Below are 20,254 nucleotides of genomic sequence, written 5' to 3' on the forward strand. Positions count from 1 at the left end.
ATCACCCAAGATTAGTATAATTTAGGTAGGCAACATTTACCAATTACATCGTATGCAACTCTTTTATAATTAAGTGAACAAGACTATTTGTTCTTTTAGCCAACGTATGAGATATGCTTCTAAGTTCTCAATCCAATTGAGGTAATTTAGTTAAGTCACACCTAAAGTTTAATAATCAAATATCATAATTTTCCTATCATACTCTACCAAGATAAATCGAGTCACTTTGCTTTGGCAAATATGTCTACAATTGATCAAGGTAGTAGTAAGTACAAAACTTTGGTAGGCATGTTAAATTGACCTAATTATGATAAAACTACTAATTAAACATGCATCACATATAAGTATGGCATCATCAACATATATGCATAATAAGAAACATGACATGATTATGACCCGTCTACTACGATTTCTCAAGCCAATGAGAAAATCAAAAGGTCAACCTCGGGAATTGCATTTTCTCCAAGTGCATCCTAGTTGTTGTGTGTGTTGGCGTCCTCCCTTTCCATCGTCGTCAAGTAGACTAGTACTATTCTTAATTGCACATTACAAATTTATAGAAACCTCAAGTTACATTCGAATGTAGTTTAATTTTTACAACTGAAAGATGAAAGACACAATTCATAGGCTATATTATGAATTACAACATACACACACACACAGACACAATACAATCACATTGGGTAAGGGGATAATAACCATACACTATGGCATACATCATTCATAATAGATCTATGATATAATTTTATTATGATTGCAATCAACAATTTATGAGCCACAACCTTATGACGGTGCTGCTAACTTATTGTATTAACTCATTGAATGAGTTGTTACCCACAGTTTATGAAGAATAACCCGAGACCTCCCTCATAACAGATTGATGTATACTTGCGACAAATACTGTACAATCTATTCATAATAGTTCATGAGTAATTTCATAATATGTTCTCAACAGATTGATGCAACCACATTAACCATTATGAAAAACATAAGCCATAAAAGTTTTGTCGAATGAAATCGAACTATAGCACGCCTCCATATTATTTATGATGATGTTACAATCCTTTAGTTTGATCAACACAAATTGTTGTTTCATGATTGACAAAAACACTCATACAATCATGTATATCACAATAAACACATGTTCCTCATCTATCACATATAAAATAGAACTAAAATGATATATACACATTTGCAAGTGCCTCTAATGTTGAACCCCATGGTTGTTTTGATGTGATCAACCAAGTTAGTTAGGTCCTGTTTATTTTTGATCCCTGTGTCTAAGTGTGCAGGAGCTTAGGAGCGTAGGAAGTCGAGCGGAAGACGCAACTAGTGAGAAGGACGTCACGGGAAGGGAGCTAACGGGCTCGGTGCGTCCGAAGGACGAGAGAGCTGCGGAAGAGTACACCGGTAGGCGAGAAGAACGTGCGCGACGTTCGAGGAATGTAAAGTCGGGATGAAAAACTGCTCGAAGAGAAGGCCAGAAATTGGGTTCGGATGAGCCCTATTTCGGTTGGCCGGAATCACCCAAGCGATCGGAGCTTCGGAAGAAGAAGAAAGAGAAGCTGGAAGCTATTTATATCATGCAGAAATTGGGCTATTTATACCATGCAGAAATTGGGCTATTTATACCATGCAGTCTTAGAGGCACCTCCATCACACCTTGAAGGCGCCTTAGACTTGGAGGCACCTCCATCACCTTGAAGGCACCTCAAATTAGTTGAAGGGCATTGGAGGCGCCTCAGACCCAGTTTTCTGCCCGTTTGCAACCAGATAGAGCTTTATCTGGTCAAATTTCTTAGAGGTGCCCTCAACCCTCTTGGAGGCGCCTTCAACACTCGGGATAAGATTTCCAGGAGTTATATAAAGGCCCCTCGAGCTAGAAAATTAAGTAATTCAACTCTACAATCAATTCCTAGCAACTTGTAAGCATTCTTAGTGTGTAAAAAAGACTTCTCCGCCTACAATAAAGGAGATTTTCTACTAGAGTTGTTCGACTGCCTTGGATTAATAACCCTGGGTTGTAACCAAGTTAAATCCTTGTCTCCTCTTCTTTTTCTATTATTTAGTTTTTATATTATAATTGTTGCTAGTTTTTGAGTTGAAAGTCTTGAGGAGGGTATACTCTTTTATTTTGCAGGCAATTCACCCTCCTCTAGCCGGCCCTACTGCACCAACAATTGTTATCAGAGCCCGACAGCCTCAAAAGGACTAACCGCCGACTGAAGCACAAAGATCAAGACGATGGCCGGAACGAATATTCATCCCCCAAAGTTCGACGGAGACTTTGCTACATGGAAGTGAAGAATGGAGGTATTTTTTTAAAACAGACTTCGATATTCTTATTACTATGAAATATGGTTTTGCAGCAAAAGATAAAGAAGAGTACCAATGGACGAAAAAGGAGTAAGCAGATTTTGTCACAAATGGAAAGGAGGAATTTCACTTGCTCAGTGTTCTGTCGCCCCAGGAGGTAAGTCAGATCGGAAGCTACGACTCCGCGAAGACCTCTAGGAAAAATTCCTAGAGCTTTAGGAAGGTACCTCAAAAGCAAAATTGGCAAGGAGGGATATCCTCCAGACTCAGCTGACAAATCTCCAGATGAACACCGGTGAGAAGGTAGCGTAACTCCAAGCGAGGATCAAGGAGATGATAACTCAACTCAACAACTTCGGAGAATCGATAACGAACCAAGACTCGATCCGATACGCGCTCAATGCCTTCCCTAGAACTCTCGAATGGGCGTCCTTAGTAGATGCTTACTGTTGGATTATAAGCGTTCGATAGAGGGGGGGGGTGAATATCGATTAAAACTTTCGTTGAGTAAGCGCAGCGGAAAAGTAAAGACAAAGTAAGAAGGCAAGGCTAACACAGTTCGGTTTTACTTGGTTCAGAGCCTGTGTCGACTCCTACTCCAAGGCCCGCACTCGTCGAGTGCTTTCGTTGGGCAATCACTATCAATTCGAAAGATATTACAAATAAAGTATAGGAATTAATAGAACGAAAATACTGACAAACTGAAAAGAAGTAAACTGAAGACAGCGCTTTGTCGGAGTAGCCTCAAGGCGTCGTAGGAGCACAGTAGAGCAGAGAGTTCTGAGTTGTTGTTGAAGCTCCACCCCTGCCCCTTCTTTTATATGAAGCTCGGGGCGCCCCGGATCCCTTCCAGACGCCCTGGTAAGACGTGGCAGGTCCAACCAACGAGCTCCATGTGGCGACGTGCAATCGGGATAAAACTTGCCTCCCGGGCGCCCGGACCACCTTTCTCCAGAACAGGTCCTTCTCCTGCAAGACAAGGTTAGTCCGAGGCAAGTATAATAAATTTCCTGCAAAACAAAGTGTTAGCACAGTTCATAAGTTTGACATGAAAAGTATGACTTAGATTCCGTCTTTCCGAGACCGGAATCTAGTCATGATCTCGACTTAGATATCCGAAATGGATCTAAGCCGGATTGACGCCTAATGTTCCCTTCCCGGGAGCGCGTCCTCATAGTCACTCCCTTCCAGTGACTTACCTTCACTTACCTGCAAAACGTCCGGTCAGCCCTTCGATCCGTCTGGACTTCTTGCCAAGTGTCCGGTCAGCCCGTCGACCCGCTTGCACTTCTCGTCAGCTATCCGGTCAGCCCGTCGACCTAGCTGGACTTCTCGCTAAGCATCCAGTCAGCCTGTCGACCCTCTTGGACTTCGTGCCAGACATCCGGTCAGCCCGTCGACCTGTCTGGACTTCGTCTGCACACTCGGTCAGAGTGTTAGATCACAATAAACCTAACTTAACCCGATTTGTCATTCATCAAAACCCGAGTTAGATCATTAGTGAGAACCGCACCAACACTTACTACATCTCTAAGGACTTTGAGGTGAATAGTTTAGAAAGTTTGTTTTCTACCTTCGAACTTCACGAGTCTCGACTTGCAGAGCCTCAACAAGTAGAAAAGTCAAACTTCAACATTGCCCTACAAGCCGAAAAGGATGATCCCGACTCCAAAGCATTGATCGACGAAACCGAAGCGGCGCTATTGGTAAAACGTTTCAATAAATTTCTTAAAACTAATAAATTTTGATCACAGTCGAAAAAGCATCAGCGCAACGGAAGAATGGTCCAGTGCTACAATTGCAACGAAGAAGGGCATATCAAGGATAACTGCCCAAAAACAAAGCAAAAGATAAAAGACAAGGTAATGTACAAGTCAAATTCCTCCAAGCACAAAATCCTGAAGGCAACGTGGGGCGATTCAACGTCCTCCGAATCTGAAGTCAAAGCCTTCTCGGGACTAGCGCTGATGGCGAACCACCAGCTAGAAGAAGATTCAAGTTCAGAAATGAGCATAGATGAAGGGGGAGGAACATCAGAAGAGGAAAGTTATGATGAAGGGGGAGCATCACAAAGTAAGGTAAGTAAGGTATGTACTCTAAACTCTAAACAGTCGTTTCAATTTATTAAAGCTCTTTCTAAAGACTTAGCTGAATCAGAAAAAGAAATTGTTAATTTAAATAAAATGTTAGTTAATATGAAATCTGAAAATGATGAATTGAAACTCCAAATTGAAAAGTTAAAATCTGATGCATGTTTAAAAATTAATGTCTTTCAAAAATCAAAAATTAAGGTTTATGAAAAATTAAATTGGTATATAAGAAAACATCAGGGTCAACTTAGAAGAATACCTAAATGCTATATACCCCCTAAGTTTTTAACTAACCCTGTAGCAAGGAATCTATACTGGGTTCCAAAATCTTTACTGGATTAAAATCTCTTTAAGACTTTCAGAAGAAAATTAAACATTAAAATTTCTTTATGAGGCTTTGACTAAGGAAGCGGTTATTGCTCCAATAACCAAGAAGGTCTATTGCCTAGCCACGACCTGGAAGCTAAAATATTGAAAATAAAATGTTTAATTAACTTTCTGATAAAAGTATTAAAATTAAAAATAGATAATACTTTGAAAAGTTTTTAAACATTTTTTTTAGAAATTCTTCAAAAACATTTTTTTAAAAAAATGTTTCTTAGAAAAATTCTCAATTAGAAATTTTTTCTGAAATTATCTTAACTAAATTTTTCTGAAAAGGATTTGTTATTACCTAGCAAATGTTTTAAAATTTTTTCTAAGAACATTGTTAACTTAAAATATTTTAGTATGATCTTGTACTTAGAAAACTTGAATTTTTCTCTTATTTAGAAAATCTTTAACTTAGAATTCTTTTTTTTATACTTTGTTCCCCGCTCTTTTTGCTGTGATCAAAGGGGGAGATAGTTAAGTATAAGTTTAAGTATAAGGGAAGTTAGGAAAATTAAATTTTTTTTTTTTCTAACTTATGTTGCAAATTCTATTATTGCAATCCTTCTACTTAAAATGTTAGTTTAGTAATTTACTTAAAATTACTATTTGTTTGTTTTTAACCCTAACATTAACTTGGGTTGATGCACATCAAAAAGGGGGAGATTGTTGAACCCTGTGGTTGTTTTGATGTGATCAACCAAGTTAATTAGGTCCTGTTTATTTTTTATCCCTGTGTCTAAGTGTGCAGGAGCTTAGGAGCACAGGAAGTCGAGCAGAAGACGCAACTAGCGAGAAGGACGACACAGGAAGGGAGTCGTTGGGCTCGATGCGTCCGAAGGATGAGAGAGCTGCAGAAGAGTACACTGGTGGGCGAGAAGAACGTGCGCGATGATCGAAGGACGTAAAGCCGGGACGAAAGACTGCTCAAGAAGAAGGTCGGAAATTGGGTTCAAGTGAGCCCTATTTCGGTTGGCCGGAATCACCCAAGCGATCGGAGCTTCGGAAGAAGAAGAAAAAGAAGATGGAAGCTATTTATACCATGCAGAAATTGGGCTATTTATACCATGCAGAAATTGGGCTATTTATACCATGCAGTCTTGGAGGCGCCTCCATCACACCTTGAAGGCGTCTCAGACTTGGAGGCGCCTCCATCACCTTGAAGGTGCCTCAAACTAGTCCGAGGAGCCTTGAAGGGCATTGGAGGCGCCTCAGACCCAGTTTTCTGACCGTTTGCAATCAGATAGAGATTTATCCAGTCAAACTGTTTGGAGGCGCCCTCAACCCTCTTGGAGGTGCCATCAACACTCGGGATAAGATTTTCAGGAGTTATATAGAGGCCCCTGGAGCTAGGAAATTAAGTAATTAAACTCTAGAATCAATTCCTAGCAACTTGTAAGCATTCTTAGTGTGTAAAAAATGCTTCTCCGCCTATAGTGAAGGAGATTTTTTACTAGAGCTGTTCAACTGCCTTAGATTAACATCCCCCTGGGTTGTAACCAAGTTAAATCCTTGTCTCCTCTTATTTTTCTGTTATTTAGTTTTTATATTATAACTGTTGCTAGATTTTGAGTTGAAAGTCTTGAGGAGGGTATACTCTTTTATTTTGCAGGCAATTCACCCCCCTCTTGTCGGCACCACTACACCAACATCTAATACCACTATAGGGATCTTTTTATGAAAATTAATAAATATATGCAATGAAAAAACTGATTTCTCCAGAGATCCATGCGAATACAGTATACAAAGTTTGATCGAGTTGTTAGTTTTGTTGTATGGACGGAACAATTTTGACAACAACTTTACTTCAGTAGATCTCAACACGATTAGAATGGTCGTGCCTCTTCAGTATCCACACGAACATGTTCTTCATTCATCTCACAAACTCAGTTTTCAGAGAAGAACAACCTTCGTTGTGTTAGCAACTGCACAAGGTTATTTTGGCCAAGAGAAGAAGTGGAAGAAGAGTAAAAACTAAAAAGATGACAATCACGAAAATGTTACTTCACCAAAAGGTTACTTCAGTTTTTGGTATTCATCCATGAAATACCAAAGAGAAGTCTTTTGGTCTTCTTCTCAATGCTCATTAATCTCCATTAATCACCATTATTCTTAGTTAATGGGTTGTATGTTAATATATTGGATTAACTATTAACCCAATAAGTCAATGAGTCAAACTCATTAATCCAATGTGTCTAATCTGAATTCATTTGGATTAATCCTCTAATCTTAAAGTTCATAGTATTTTAGTCAAACTAAAATAAACCTATCTTTAAATCAATATATTCTCTATGTGTGTGACCCAATATGCTTTGTAACATTGGCAATTCCTTTAAAATAATATTTTAGATATATAAGCAATGAGTGACATCTATCAATGCACCATTGCTACTCAAGTGACGAAAATGTTGAGATCTGACCTAACCTTTCTGTGTCTATTATCGTGTATAACTTGATTTTTCTATCTTCGATATATAGATTGATGACATGAGGCATAGACCGTGTCATCCTCTTATCAATAGTCACTATAAAAATATTTATTATACTCATATAACGATCCATGAAATATTCACATTGTGAGTTAATTCAGTACATATTCTTTAATATATACATATGTGTCAACTTAATATCTTATATCTATCACTTATGAGATTAAACCATCAATTAACGTACATGCTAGTCTCAAAGTATTAATATTGCTCTTATATATATTCAACTAATTGATATGTTATAAACTAGAACCTACTACCTTAGGACATTATTATACTTATTCATCTAGCATAGATCTAAAGTAAATATAATATCTATAAACTTGACCTTTTATTAATGAACTATGATATAAAAGTTTCCTTGTTAATCACCTCATAAATACCTCTAAGGGCCCAGACTAACAACTCGTTGAGTGGAGGGGACACGGCTGTGCCTCTGGGCACGACACAACCATGTGTTCAGACCTAAGGACTAACATGACCCTGTTGTATGGGACTCTAAAGGGAGAGGCATGACTATGCCTCAAGGCACGACCTGCCCGTGTATCTATGGGAAGAGGCATGAGTAATAATCCTGACACGAGAACATAGGATATATATCTCATTATAAAAGGAGCGGTGAATCCTTTATGTCTATTAAAACACATTCCGGTATATTAACATATACCAAATTATCTCAAACGTACACCTCCTAGGAGATGATTGTCAAGATGTCAAAGTATAAGTTTCCATGATCAAGATGACTTAAATACCTCAAGTCTAAGGAAACGTATACTTGAGTTCCAATGAGATCTTTATCGACATGTAAGACATCACTTGAAGTCTCATAACCAATGAACTACTTACCCTTAATCAGCATCCATATGTTAACTCTCAATATCACAATGTCTCTAGGCAGTGAGGACCAACTATTTGGATAAACCAAGGAGCATAACATATGTTAGTGTTACAGAATTGATGATGTCCAATCTTATCAATTAAATAACTAGAAAATATTTTAATACGTATATAATTGCACATGATGAGATACTCACTATTATGATCTAATCATAATTTCTCTTATACTATATATTATATTATGGACTTCATTAGTCAAATCATATACACTGAAAATGTATACCAAATAATAAATTTATGTATTAATTAATTAATAAAATATTTAAGACGATTGTCTCAGGACATTCTCAAATATAACGGTTCTAGTAAACCAGAGAGTATCATGTCAGCAACAGGAGATGGCTATATAAAGGGTCTCAAGGCATATAACTCAAACATCTCAATTCACTCATCACACTCATTCTTGTGCTCGTTCTCTAGTCCTCTCATGCTTTTTGTGTTGCAATACGTTGTGACCTCGTGCTTCAATTTTGATCAATAACACCTAGCATAACTTTTCATTATTTCTTGTGTTGTCATATTTTTTTTATTTAGGCTTAATTTTTAGATTTTTTTTTCTGTAAAGTTTCATCACCTTTCTAGAGGTTTTTTGGAAAGGATAAATTAAGAAATAAGTATCACCTTAGTTTAATCACCTTGCGTGTTAATTTATATTCAGATTGATAAAATGCTGAAACATTCTTGTATGTTTATATTATTATCTTGTCTTACTTAATCAAATATGTGCTAATTAAATCATTTTCTCTATGCTATTCTGTTCATTTGATTGTTATTTTCAAGTTATTTTAGCTTATAAAATTTGTAACGTTATTTACCCCCTAGCGTTGAGTTCGATCCTATAATATTCACTCCCCTATTGCCTTTCCTGGTGGCAAAAGGCGAATACACTCACCCCCAGCGCCCTCGCCAGTCCGTCCCAGGGCCAACACGGAGGAGGTAAATCACGGACGACTACTAGCCTTTGGAATAGTGACTAGTACATAAGGGACCCTATTGCCTTTCCTAGTGGAAAAAGGTGAATATGTTCGCTCCTAGCCTCCCCGTCAACCCGTCCCAGGGTCAACACTATTCCCTTTCCTGGTTCTACACAAAGGGGGTTTGATCTTGATAATGTAATATTAGGTTGGTATAATTTGATCTAGTAAACTCCCTAGATACTTTAGTTATATAAGACACCATAATGTTAATAAATAGATAGCCCTTAAGACCATCATTTCAAATATTAGAGGCTGTTTAAAACTTGTGCAAGATTATTTAGATCATATTTATGGAATGTGATAGGCATATATAAAAATACACATTGGAGGCAAGTGCACCTAGTGTGCACCAGTGGCTAGTAGCCATTAGATATTGTTCTTCCAATTTTTGCCAAATACAATCTTCACTTAAACCTTAAATCAACAATAAAGAAATAAAGCGAAACTAATTAATTGCAGTATGAATAGAACATCAACTTGCTCAACTTTCATGTCAAACTTTTCCCCCGGCCTCTGCACTCCATTGGTAACACTGGGAACCTTTTCAAGTCATCGCAGTATGAATAGAACATGAACTTGCTCCTTGCCCACTGCATTCCCCTCTGTTGTTGTTCTGATAGCTTCATGAATTCGTTCCCCTCCACCGGATCACGACTCAGACTTCCTCTCTTGCTGCACGAAGCAGCTGGGCTAGTTTGATTCCATGCACAACCAGCCATCTCAAGATCTTTAAACCATGCAACAAAAGGTCCAACTTTGTAGTTCACAGGCTTCTTCCCTCCATGAGTAGCCCAATCTGAGCCGTCCCAGATTGTCGCATAAACTGACATGGGCTTTGAGGGATAAGCTCTCGACATGGCCTCATTGTGGCTCACCTCTCTAACTGGGATGTTGTCCACCAGGAATCTGCATGGAATTGAATGAATCATATAGTTGAAAACTCTTTAATGGAGCAGTAAAATGTGAGACTAGAAGGCTCACACTATGTGATACTGGTTCCAAACAATGCTGTACTCGTGGAAATCTATAGTCGGGTCGAACCACAAGTAGAACTTCTCCTCGCGGCCAGTCGCTGTACTGCCGTTGCCATAGATATTAGTCTGCAGTGCCCAGTCCTTCCTCTTCTCATGGCCCAAAAACTCGAAATCGATCTCATCATGGTTATGCGGGTAGACTTGTGAATTAGACACCTTTAAGGCACCACAACAGGTTAATCAATAAAACCTAATTTTACAGTATGGTAAATATCATTCAGTTGTGTCGGAATGGCTATATTCATTATACATCCAGCACTTCATGAAGTCCAGTGTTTAATGCCGAATGGTAATTGCAAGGTACAGATCACAGACAAGTTCAGAGCAGTCCAAGCTGGCAATGATGGTGAATGAAATTGTGGAGGTTGGTACGCCAAACGTTTTTAAAGAATTGACATTTGACAGCTGCAATTGTTCCCCAGAGAAACAGCAACTTTTGCCAACGACAGCACTAAAGTAATGATGTCTAATTATACAATTTGGCTCTAGAATTTTTAATCTACCATTTATTTTCTAGGAAGTTTTATTTGTTTTTTACTTGTCAAGTTCCATTCAACAATGGCGGAGCCGGGGGGCAGATCTACCAGGCTAATAGCAAATAAAAGTTACGTTTCCAGAAGATCCCATACTACATATACTGATTTTTTTTTTTTTCTTGCTGTATCTCCCACAATCTTCATTTCTCCCCCTTTTCAAGATTGTGGAACCCCGGCTACAGGCCGGCTAGATCTACCGTGTGGCTCCGCCCTTGCCATGCAAGCCCATTAATTTCATTATCTCTAATTTTGTAGCAAACTCTTAAACTAAGAGCAGAGAGAGAAAATTTGCTACATTTAAAAACACAGATAACATACTGAATAATGCGCTGAAGAAGTAAAGTTTGTAGCTCTACTTGTTCATGTTTGAACAGAGAAGAGGTCACTTACATAGAATGCCACCACGACTCCTGCAGAATAATCCGATGGCAGTTTGATGGCCGCGCTGAAGAAGCCATAGTAATACATTTCTTTTGACTTGAATCCACATCCTATTGCAATATTAAGAAAATCCAATCCCAGTAAGATAACCAGTGATCGATCAGGGGTTCTATAAGATAACAGTCCTACATCATGTAGGTACCAGAAGAATTGTCAAGCGTGATACTGACACATGAGCCGTCGTTGATCTTCTTTATGTTCTTGCCACCGAAAAGGTAGGTGAATGCGGCATCGAAGCCGAGGTGGGGGAAGCGGTCAGTCAGGCTGGTAGTCGGCGGAGGGATCGGTGAGTTGTGGCGCATGGACGAGGCAACGGTTACCAAGGAGATGAGGCTGAAGGCAACGTACAACGCCGTGTGGGTGATGGAGAGCATCTTGTCGATAGTGAGAGGCCGGACAAATGGTTGGTATGCTCCTCGCCTCTCCTCTCATCTCTAATATTTAAAGAGATCGGAGTATGGGTGTTGATCAGGACATAAGTGCACGAGATTTCAGGAAAAAATTTCAATGGCAAGAGATAATTTGTCGTCGTAATAAACGCGATAAAAATGACTCACCGCATTTGATTTTAAGTATTCAACCGTTTAAAATCTTGGGAAACCAATCGGCTTTGGATGGGACGGCAATTGGCGATAATAAAACAAGAAGGCACAGCAGAGTATTGTTTATTTATCGCATAATTTAATTAAATTTTAATTGGACGGTTATCCGCACCGTGCGCAGCTGGAGATTCATTGGTTAAACGATTTCTTTTTAAAATATTACGCACTTAAATTATTTTCAGTTCTAAATTCGATAATTGCCCCAGATGCACCCAAAATTTAGGATGGACCAAAAGACGCACTGAATTTAGGATCACATTCCTTCGATTTGAAAGTAAAATTTAATCAATATGAGGATCATTTTTGTATATATTTATTAGGAGTTTTTTTCTAAAATGATTTTTGATATCCTTTGTGGAGTTTTAATGTATTATTTAGAGTTCCTAAGTTAGTATAAAAAAATACTATGCATGCATGGTTGCATTAAATTAGTATTAAGGATTAGTAGTTACATTAGTGGATAATAAATATCACGCATGCAAGTATGATATTTATTGCATAATTAGTGGATCTTAGGGGATGTTAAATAGGAGAACTCTTGTATGACAAATCAAGTAAGTTTTGAATGAAAATTTGAGTTTCTCTTTCATGAAAGCTTCCTTCAAGTTCTTAGACAAAGAATTAATTCTGATCTTATCAAGACAACTTGTGGCGATCAAACCCCATGACTTATCACTCACCTTCTCATCTTGCTTGAGTGTGACATCAATACCCTTCCCCAAGCTGAATTTCAATGCGATCCATTTACAAGGTTTCTTTATCATTTGATATTAAATTGAAGGAATGTGATCAATTTAGTTGTTGCCTCCATTGTGCATTGATCCTCCTTTTCCTTGAGCCCTATTATTAAGCCTTCCAAAGCTTGCTTCATTCTCTTAATCTTGGACCTTGTCATGGGTCCCCCAATTCCCTTCAATGCCTCTTCTTGGCTCACATCAGCTTGTATTCCTGAATGAGACACATGAATTTTCGAGCGCCATTATATGTCGGTCGGGTTTATATTCCCGAATGAGATGAATAGTAGAATTAACCACATATCACATGAATTTCTAGGCGCCATTATATGTCAGTCGGGTATATATATTCCCAAGCGAGATGAATCGACACATGAATTTCTAGGCTCCAATATATACCGTGGGGCTTGTATTCCCGAGCGAGACACATGAATTTTTGAGCATCATTATATGCCAGTCGAACTTATATTCCCGAACGAGATGAATAGACACATGAATTTCCAGGCTCCATTATGTACCCGTCGGGCTTATATTCCCGAACAAGATGAACCGTAGAATTAACCACATGTGACATGAATTTTCGAGCGCCATTATATATCAGTCGAGTTTATATTCCCGAGCAGGATGAACAGTAGAATTGACCACATATCACATGAATTTTCTGGTGCCACTATATGTCGGTCGGACTTATATTTCCGAGCAAGATGAATAGGCACATGAATTTTTGGGCTCTATTATCTAGTCGAGCATATATTCCCGAGCGAGATGCACATATGGAGCATAATATGGGCATACTCAAATCATCTAACCACTTTGAAGGTTTAAAGTCTCCGGTCATCCCTTAAGAGAGCCTGTCCGGTCACCTCCTAAGGTCGTCAATCGACTGTAAGGGTTTAAAGTCTCCGGTCGCCTCCTAAGAGAGCCTGCCAGGTCACCTCTTAAGGCTGTCGATCGACTGTGATGGTTTAAAGTTTTTGGTCGCCCCTTAAGAGAGTCTGTCTGGTCACCTCTTAAGGTTGTCAATCGACTGTCAGGGTTTAAAGTTTCCAGTCGCCCCTTAAGAGAGCATGTTCGGTCACCTCTTAAGGCCGCCGATCGACTGTGATGGTAAAGTCTCCGGTCACCCTTTAAGAGAGCTTGTCCGATCACTTCTTAAGGCCGCCAATCGATTGTGATGGTTTAAAGTCTCCAATCACCCCTTACGAGAGTCTATCTGATCACCTCTTAAGGTCGACGATCGACTGTGATGGTTTAAATTCTCCAGTCACTCCTTCAGAGAGCCTGTCCAGACACCTCTTATGGTTACCGATCGACTGTGATGGTTTAAAGTCTCCAGTCACCCCTTAAGAAAGCATGTCAGGTCACCTCTTAAGGTCGTTGATCGGCTGTGATGGTTTAAAGTTCCCGGTCGCCCTTTAAGAGAGCTTGTCCGATCACCTCTTAAGGTCGTCGATCGACTGTGATGGTTTAAATTCTCTGGTCACCCCTTAAGAGAGCTTGTCTGGTCACCTCTTAAGGTCACCGATCTACTGTGATGGTTTAAGGTATCCTGTCACCCTTTAAAAGAGCTTGTCTAGTCACCTCTTAAGGTCGTCGATCGACTGTGATGTTTTAAAGTCTCTGGTTGCCCCTTAAGAGAGCCTGTCTAGTCACCTCATAAGGTCCCCGATCGACTGTGATGGTTTAAAGTCTTCGGTCGTTCCTTAAGAGAGTTGGTCTGGTCACCTCTTAAGGCTGTCGATTGATTGTGAGAGTTTAAAGTCTCTGGTCACCCCTTGAGGGAGCTTGTCCGGTCACCTCTTAAGGTCGCTAATCGACTGTTGGGGAAGGATTAATCCATTTTCTTGGAAAAGTATATATGCTTTGAGATAATGTTGCCTGCACTCTTCATTATATATACAAAAATTAAATGAAATACATGAATGGGTTACAGGCGTACTTGTTAAGTTCTGTAAGGCTGTAAATGGTTGGCACTTTAGGGTCCCTCGAGAATCCTCCCTTCTGTATGTTGGAGATAATAGGAGCCTAAAGCAAGCTTCTGTATTACTTTGTGAGGTCCTCTCTATTGTGGTTCTAACTTATTAATATCCCGGACGAGCTTGATGAGCATCCAAACTAGATCACCCACTTGAAAGAATCTTGGTAAAACTCTTTTGTTATAGTTTTGTCTCATTCTCTAATGATATGATATAAGCTGAGTCGCTGCCTTGTCACGTGCTTCTTCTATCATATCAAGTTCCATAAGGTGCTAACCTGTATTATCTTCATCATATAGTCATCTCCGATCAGATTCAAATCTGACCTCTATAGGGACCACTGCTTCACCACCATATACCAAGTGAAAAGGAGTTATCCCTGTAGATTTCCAGGGAGTAGTGTGATATACCCATAATACGCTAGACAACTCATCCACCCAACTACCACTGACATGATCCAGTTTAGTTTTGAGTCCTATGATAATTTCTCTGTTGGTTATTTCCGCTTGCCCATTACTCTGTGGATATGCCACAGAGGTAAACGACTGTATAATGCTATACTCTAAGCACCATTCTCTAATTATTCTTCCTTGAAATTGCCTCTTGTTATCTGAGACTAACTTGTATGGAATACCAAATCTACAAATGATATGTTGCCATAAAAATTTAATAATTGTTGATTCAGTGATCCTATCTAATGGTTCCGCTTTCACCCATTTTAAGAAATAATCCACAACCACCAATAGAAATCTCCTTTATGCAGTTGCAATAGGAAATGACACAACTATATCCATACCCTATTGATCAAAAGGACAAGACACAATGGAGGTCTTTAATAGCTCAGTGGGATGATGAGGCATATTTTGATGTTTCTGATAGGACATACATGTTCTTATGAGCTTCACTGCATCAGCTTGCATGGTGGGCCAAAAATATCCTGCTAGTAATACTTTTCTAGCAAGAGATCGACCTCCTATGTGGCTACCACAAGAACCTTGATGCACTTCTTGTAGAATTTACTGCATATCTTCTAGTCCAATACACTTAAGCAAAGGATTAGAGAAAGCCCTTTTATAAAGTTGATCACCCACCATGGTGTACCAGGTGGCCCTCTTCTTGAACACCCGTCTTGCTCTCCATTGTTGGGACCGAAATGTAGCTAGAGGGGGGGGGTGAATAGCTCAGCGTGATCTCGTGCTCGTCATTGCTTGCTTCTTGTGATAATGTGCAGCGGAAAATATAAGAAACAACACACTACAACGCTAACACGTAGATTTACTTGGTATCCACCTCACGAAGAGGTGACTAGTCCAAGGATCCACACACTCACGCACCCTCCACTATGGAAACACTCCTTCTCGGTAACTACCGAAGGCGGAGAAGCCTTACAACCTCACAATACAACAATGAGAAAGAAAAAAAGCAAAATACAAATGAATCTTACAAAATTACAATGAAAACCCTAGCATCTTCTTCTTCTTGTTGCAAATTACCTCTTGACTTGGATGAGCCTCCAAGAACCTTCAAAAACTGGCGGTGAGGAAGAAAAGATCGCTGTGGAGAAGTTCTATAATCGTATGTGGAGAAGAGAGGAAGCCGTGTCGAAGAAAACGCTCGCCAACGTCTATATTTGCGTCAACGGTCGAATCCCAATCGATTGGATTGCTCCCAATCGATTGGGGAGGCTTTGGATCGATCGACCGATCGATCCAGAGCACCTCTATGCTCTTTGGAATCGCCTTGAATCGATTTCCCGATCGATTCAAGGCTTCTCGAGCGATTTCCAGCGCTCCAATCGATCGCCCGATCGATTGGAGGCTTCAATCGATCAATTGATCGATTCAGAAGCTTACTGTTTACTCAGAAACTCTCCCAATCGATCGACCGATCGATTGGGGAAGTTTCAATCGATTACCCAATCGATTCAGCCCATTTCTGCATGAATTCACGTCAACCAATCGATCCACTGATCGATTGACCCCCCTAATCGATCAGCCAATAGATTGGAAAGTAGAAATCTGTGCAAATCTTGAAATTAGCTTCGTTTCGCATCTGAGATCACCTCATTCCGATATCCGAGTCAAAAGTTATGGTCTTCGGAAGTTTACTACGTCTGAACTTCCTAGTTCTATGCCAACTCCCTATTGGACTTACGACCGTTAAGAGTCAACTTTTGACTCATCTGGACTTTCTCGTTGTGCCAAGTGTCCGGTCCTCCATTACCCACTTGGACTTCCCAACACCATATGCCCGATCAACCTTGATTCATATAGATTTCCTCGTGCCTGGTTTCACTCACTAGGTCTTTCACCTGGCTTCACTCACCAGGATTTTCCTTCTGCCTAGCTTCACTCACTAGGTCTTTCACCTGGCTTCACTCACCAGGACTTCCTTCTTCCTGGCTTCACTCACCAAGACTTTGCCACTGCCTAACTTTACTCACTAGATCTTTCACCTGGCTTCACTCACCAGGATTTCCTTCTGCCTGGTTTCACTCACCAGGACTTCCAGTCAAGTATCCAGTCAACCTTTACCTACTTGACTCTCCTTTACATCCCAACTGGTCAACCTTGACCAAACGGGAATTGTATCAACAATCTTCCCAAATGAACAACTGCACCTGCATTGTCCATATCATCTAAACCCAATATATTGTCAAACATCAAAACCCAAACCAAGACTCAAGCTTGGTCAACTAGGTCAACCTTGACCTAAAGGATATTACACCAACAATCTCCCCCTTTTTGATGTTTGACAATACCACATGTTAAGTTAGGAAATTAGGCTAATCTCATAGCCTCAACTCCCTTCATGTCAATATCTGAATGATGGTTTCCTTCATTCTTCTCCTTTTCTAGAGGGCAAACTCCCCCTTTAGGTACTGAAGGCCTAACTTAACCATGCATTCTCCCCCTATTGGCACACATCACAAACATGCCCCCATATTTGGGCACACATCAAAAACAACACCTCCCCCTGAAGAGTTGCTTATCGTTGTTCACAACTTCACTCGTTGTGATCACCATGATAATGAAGATCCCATACCCTTCATTATCATCAACGCTCACCCTTGAGCATTAACCACTTGAATAACCCAAATGAAGGTCACATACCCTTCATTTTTATCAAATGCTCATTCATGAGCAAACTACACTTAAACAATGAGGATACCCACTCCTCATTAATTTCAATGTCCAACCTTGAGCATTTTCTGAAAAGAAGGTTAACCACCTTCCAAGGTTCATGAAAAATAGTTTTCATGTCTTTAAAGAGTCCCTCCCCCTAAAGACATGGTGGTAACTTCTGTCATTGTACCAACAATGACATGGAATCCCTAAACCTTTAGGAAACCCAAATTTAGAAGTTTTGAGGTTCAAATATTCAATATTTGAACTAACCTCAACCTAAACTTCTACTTAGTCTCCTAATCCATCCTTGTTTTCAACATGAAAACACCCTTTTTATGTATACAAATGTACTTTTAAGGGTTTAGAATGGTTACCTAGCTAACCATGGTTCAAAAATGCTGAAATCAGGCTTTACCAGCCGAAATCAGCAACTTTGATCGATTGGAGTTGGGTCCCAATCGATCGGACCATGCTGAATCGATCCACTGATCGATTCAGGAGGGCTGGATCGATCGGTGGATCGATCCAGATGGCTTTTGTTCACGAGAAGCCTGTTCTCAATTGATCGTCCAATCGATTGAGACCCTTCAATCGATCAGGTGATCGATTGAGGTCTGATAGTTGCTGAAAGTTCATTTCAGTCAACTTCAGAAACCCCTAGAAAATTCTACAAAATTCTAAAAATCATGAAAATTTGTGTAGACATTATTTAGGGTATATATTTTCAAGGAAAAATAGTTTTCTAAGAAAATACATCATATTTTCAAAGATTGACACAAACTTAAAAACTTGCAAAAACTTTAGTGTTTTCTTCAAGTTTGTGTCTTACTATTCAATGATGATTACTATCAAAAGATAGCCTTCACCAAGGTTTTCCAAAATCATTTTAAAACCGTTTTCAAAACCAATATCCCACCATGTTCCTTGGGCTTAATGCACATGACTTGTACACTAGCTTTCCTAATGATGGGAATACACATAACTATGTGTTTTGATGAACTTAAAACTCAAAAGAATGCACTAAATCAACATCTTGAGTTTTGTTCATCATCCTAACATCTCACTTGTATCTACTGTGCACTAAAACACATACAAGTCACCTTATAGGTCTTTGTGAGATGTAGATTTTGGTTTTGCCCTAATCTAGGGATCATACATCTCTATCTAGGCATTTTGAGTGGCAAACATCCACCAAGGATGTTACTTGTTTATATCACTTGTTGATAAATGCCATTTGTCCTTAATTTTAAGGAAATAAACATAATGCATGATAATGTTATGGCATACATCAATAAGAAATAATTTTCAAAAGAAAATTTCCTATAACTACATGATGTATGTATGTCATGACATGGTATTTTTGTGTTTTTCATCATAAGGTACGAATGTAAAAATAATCATGATGTTATGGCATATAGTGAGCAAATAATCATGGCAAGGTTTAGCATAGATAAAATACCTAGATTACCTATCTAAGTGTCCTTAAACCTTAGCTAACTTAAAATCTAACCTAGATTGCCCTCTAAACGCTCCAAGAAAATGCGAAAATCTAAATTGACATTTTTAATTCTCTTGACAAAATTTATGCCGATTGAAATTAAGCATATTCCTGAAGTGTTGGCATATTTCATTTTTCCACCAGAGTAGCACATTTAATTAAGGCTTAGATTTTCCTTAAATTACTAAGAAAATACCAACGCCCTAACTTGTTATTTCTTATGCTTTCCCAAATTGTGTCAATTAAAAATAAAATCAATATTTCTCAAATTTGGCACATTTTACTCTTTCAAAGAGTAAATCATAAATCCATTTCATTTTCAAAGGGTTAATAATAACCTTGAAAATGCTCCTTGAGTGTCAATTTCTTCAAAGTTGGGTAAACTACCCTTCTTCTTAGAGTTAACACTCTTTAACCCATCTATGGGGTAGAGAAGATGCTTCTAGGAACCCAAAATCTATTGGTGCTCCTTGGATGCTTTAGGTACTCACTAGGGATAACTTCCCTAGATACCTTCCTAGTGACCTTGTTTGGCTTCTTAGAAGCCTTGGTCACCTTTTCTAGGTCAACCCTAGGGGTTGCTTCCCTTGTGACCTTCTTTGTGACTCTCTTAGACTTCTTAGAAGTCTTAGACACGTTTGTTGTAAAAATACTCTTAGGGATGACCTCCCTAGTATTCTTGACTTGACCACTAGACCTAGGGTTTGTTCCATAAGTATATGGAACTCTATGATAAGTAGGTACATCCTTTTTGGTTTTAGGTTTGTATCCCAAACCTCTATGGCCCTTGGATGACCCTTGTTGCCCTAAACCTAGATTTTGCTCATTTTGCCCTTTGATGATATTTTTCATCCTTTTTAGGGTCTTTTCTAGTTTGTCAAGTCTTGATCTCAAGACTTGATTCTCCATTGCTATGTTCTTAGTTTTTGGTTTCCCATTAAGTCCATGAGCATTTTGGTTTCTAGGCTTGTAGCTAAAATCCTTAGTGTTATTGCCTAGACTTTTACCTACCTTCCTAGACCTAGGTTTGGTTGTCTTAGCATGGAGAGCCACATGATTTTCTTTGATAACATCATGCCTCCTATTTTCATGGTAAATAGCATTAAAATGATATAGATTAGAACTATCATGCTTTTTACCATTGTTTAAGGGGGCAGGTTCAATGAA

At 39.1% G+C, this 20,254-nt stretch overlaps 1 protein-coding gene across 1 annotated transcript; it reads right to left on the reverse strand.

Moving 5' to 3' along the window:
* Window positions 1-9,411: 9,411 nt before the first annotated feature.
* LOC121969971 (probable xyloglucan endotransglucosylase/hydrolase protein 33) lies at window positions 9,412-11,682 on the reverse strand. Its single transcript, XM_042520321.1, has 4 exons — window positions 11,292-11,682; window positions 11,099-11,199; window positions 10,120-10,328; window positions 9,412-10,044 (listed from the first exon to the last, which is right to left on the reverse strand). Exons 1-4 carry the CDS (start codon window positions 11,521-11,523, stop codon window positions 9,627-9,629), a joined length of 960 nt encoding a protein of 319 aa, XP_042376255.1. The 5' UTR covers window positions 11,524-11,682; the 3' UTR covers window positions 9,412-9,626.
* Between the last annotated feature and the right edge of the window lie 8,572 nt (window positions 11,683-20,254).

The sequence above is a fragment of the Zingiber officinale genome, chromosome 4A (assembly GCF_018446385.1).
Source record: "Zingiber officinale cultivar Zhangliang chromosome 4A, Zo_v1.1, whole genome shotgun sequence".
NCBI lineage: Eukaryota > Viridiplantae > Streptophyta > Magnoliopsida > Zingiberales > Zingiberaceae > Zingiber > Zingiber officinale.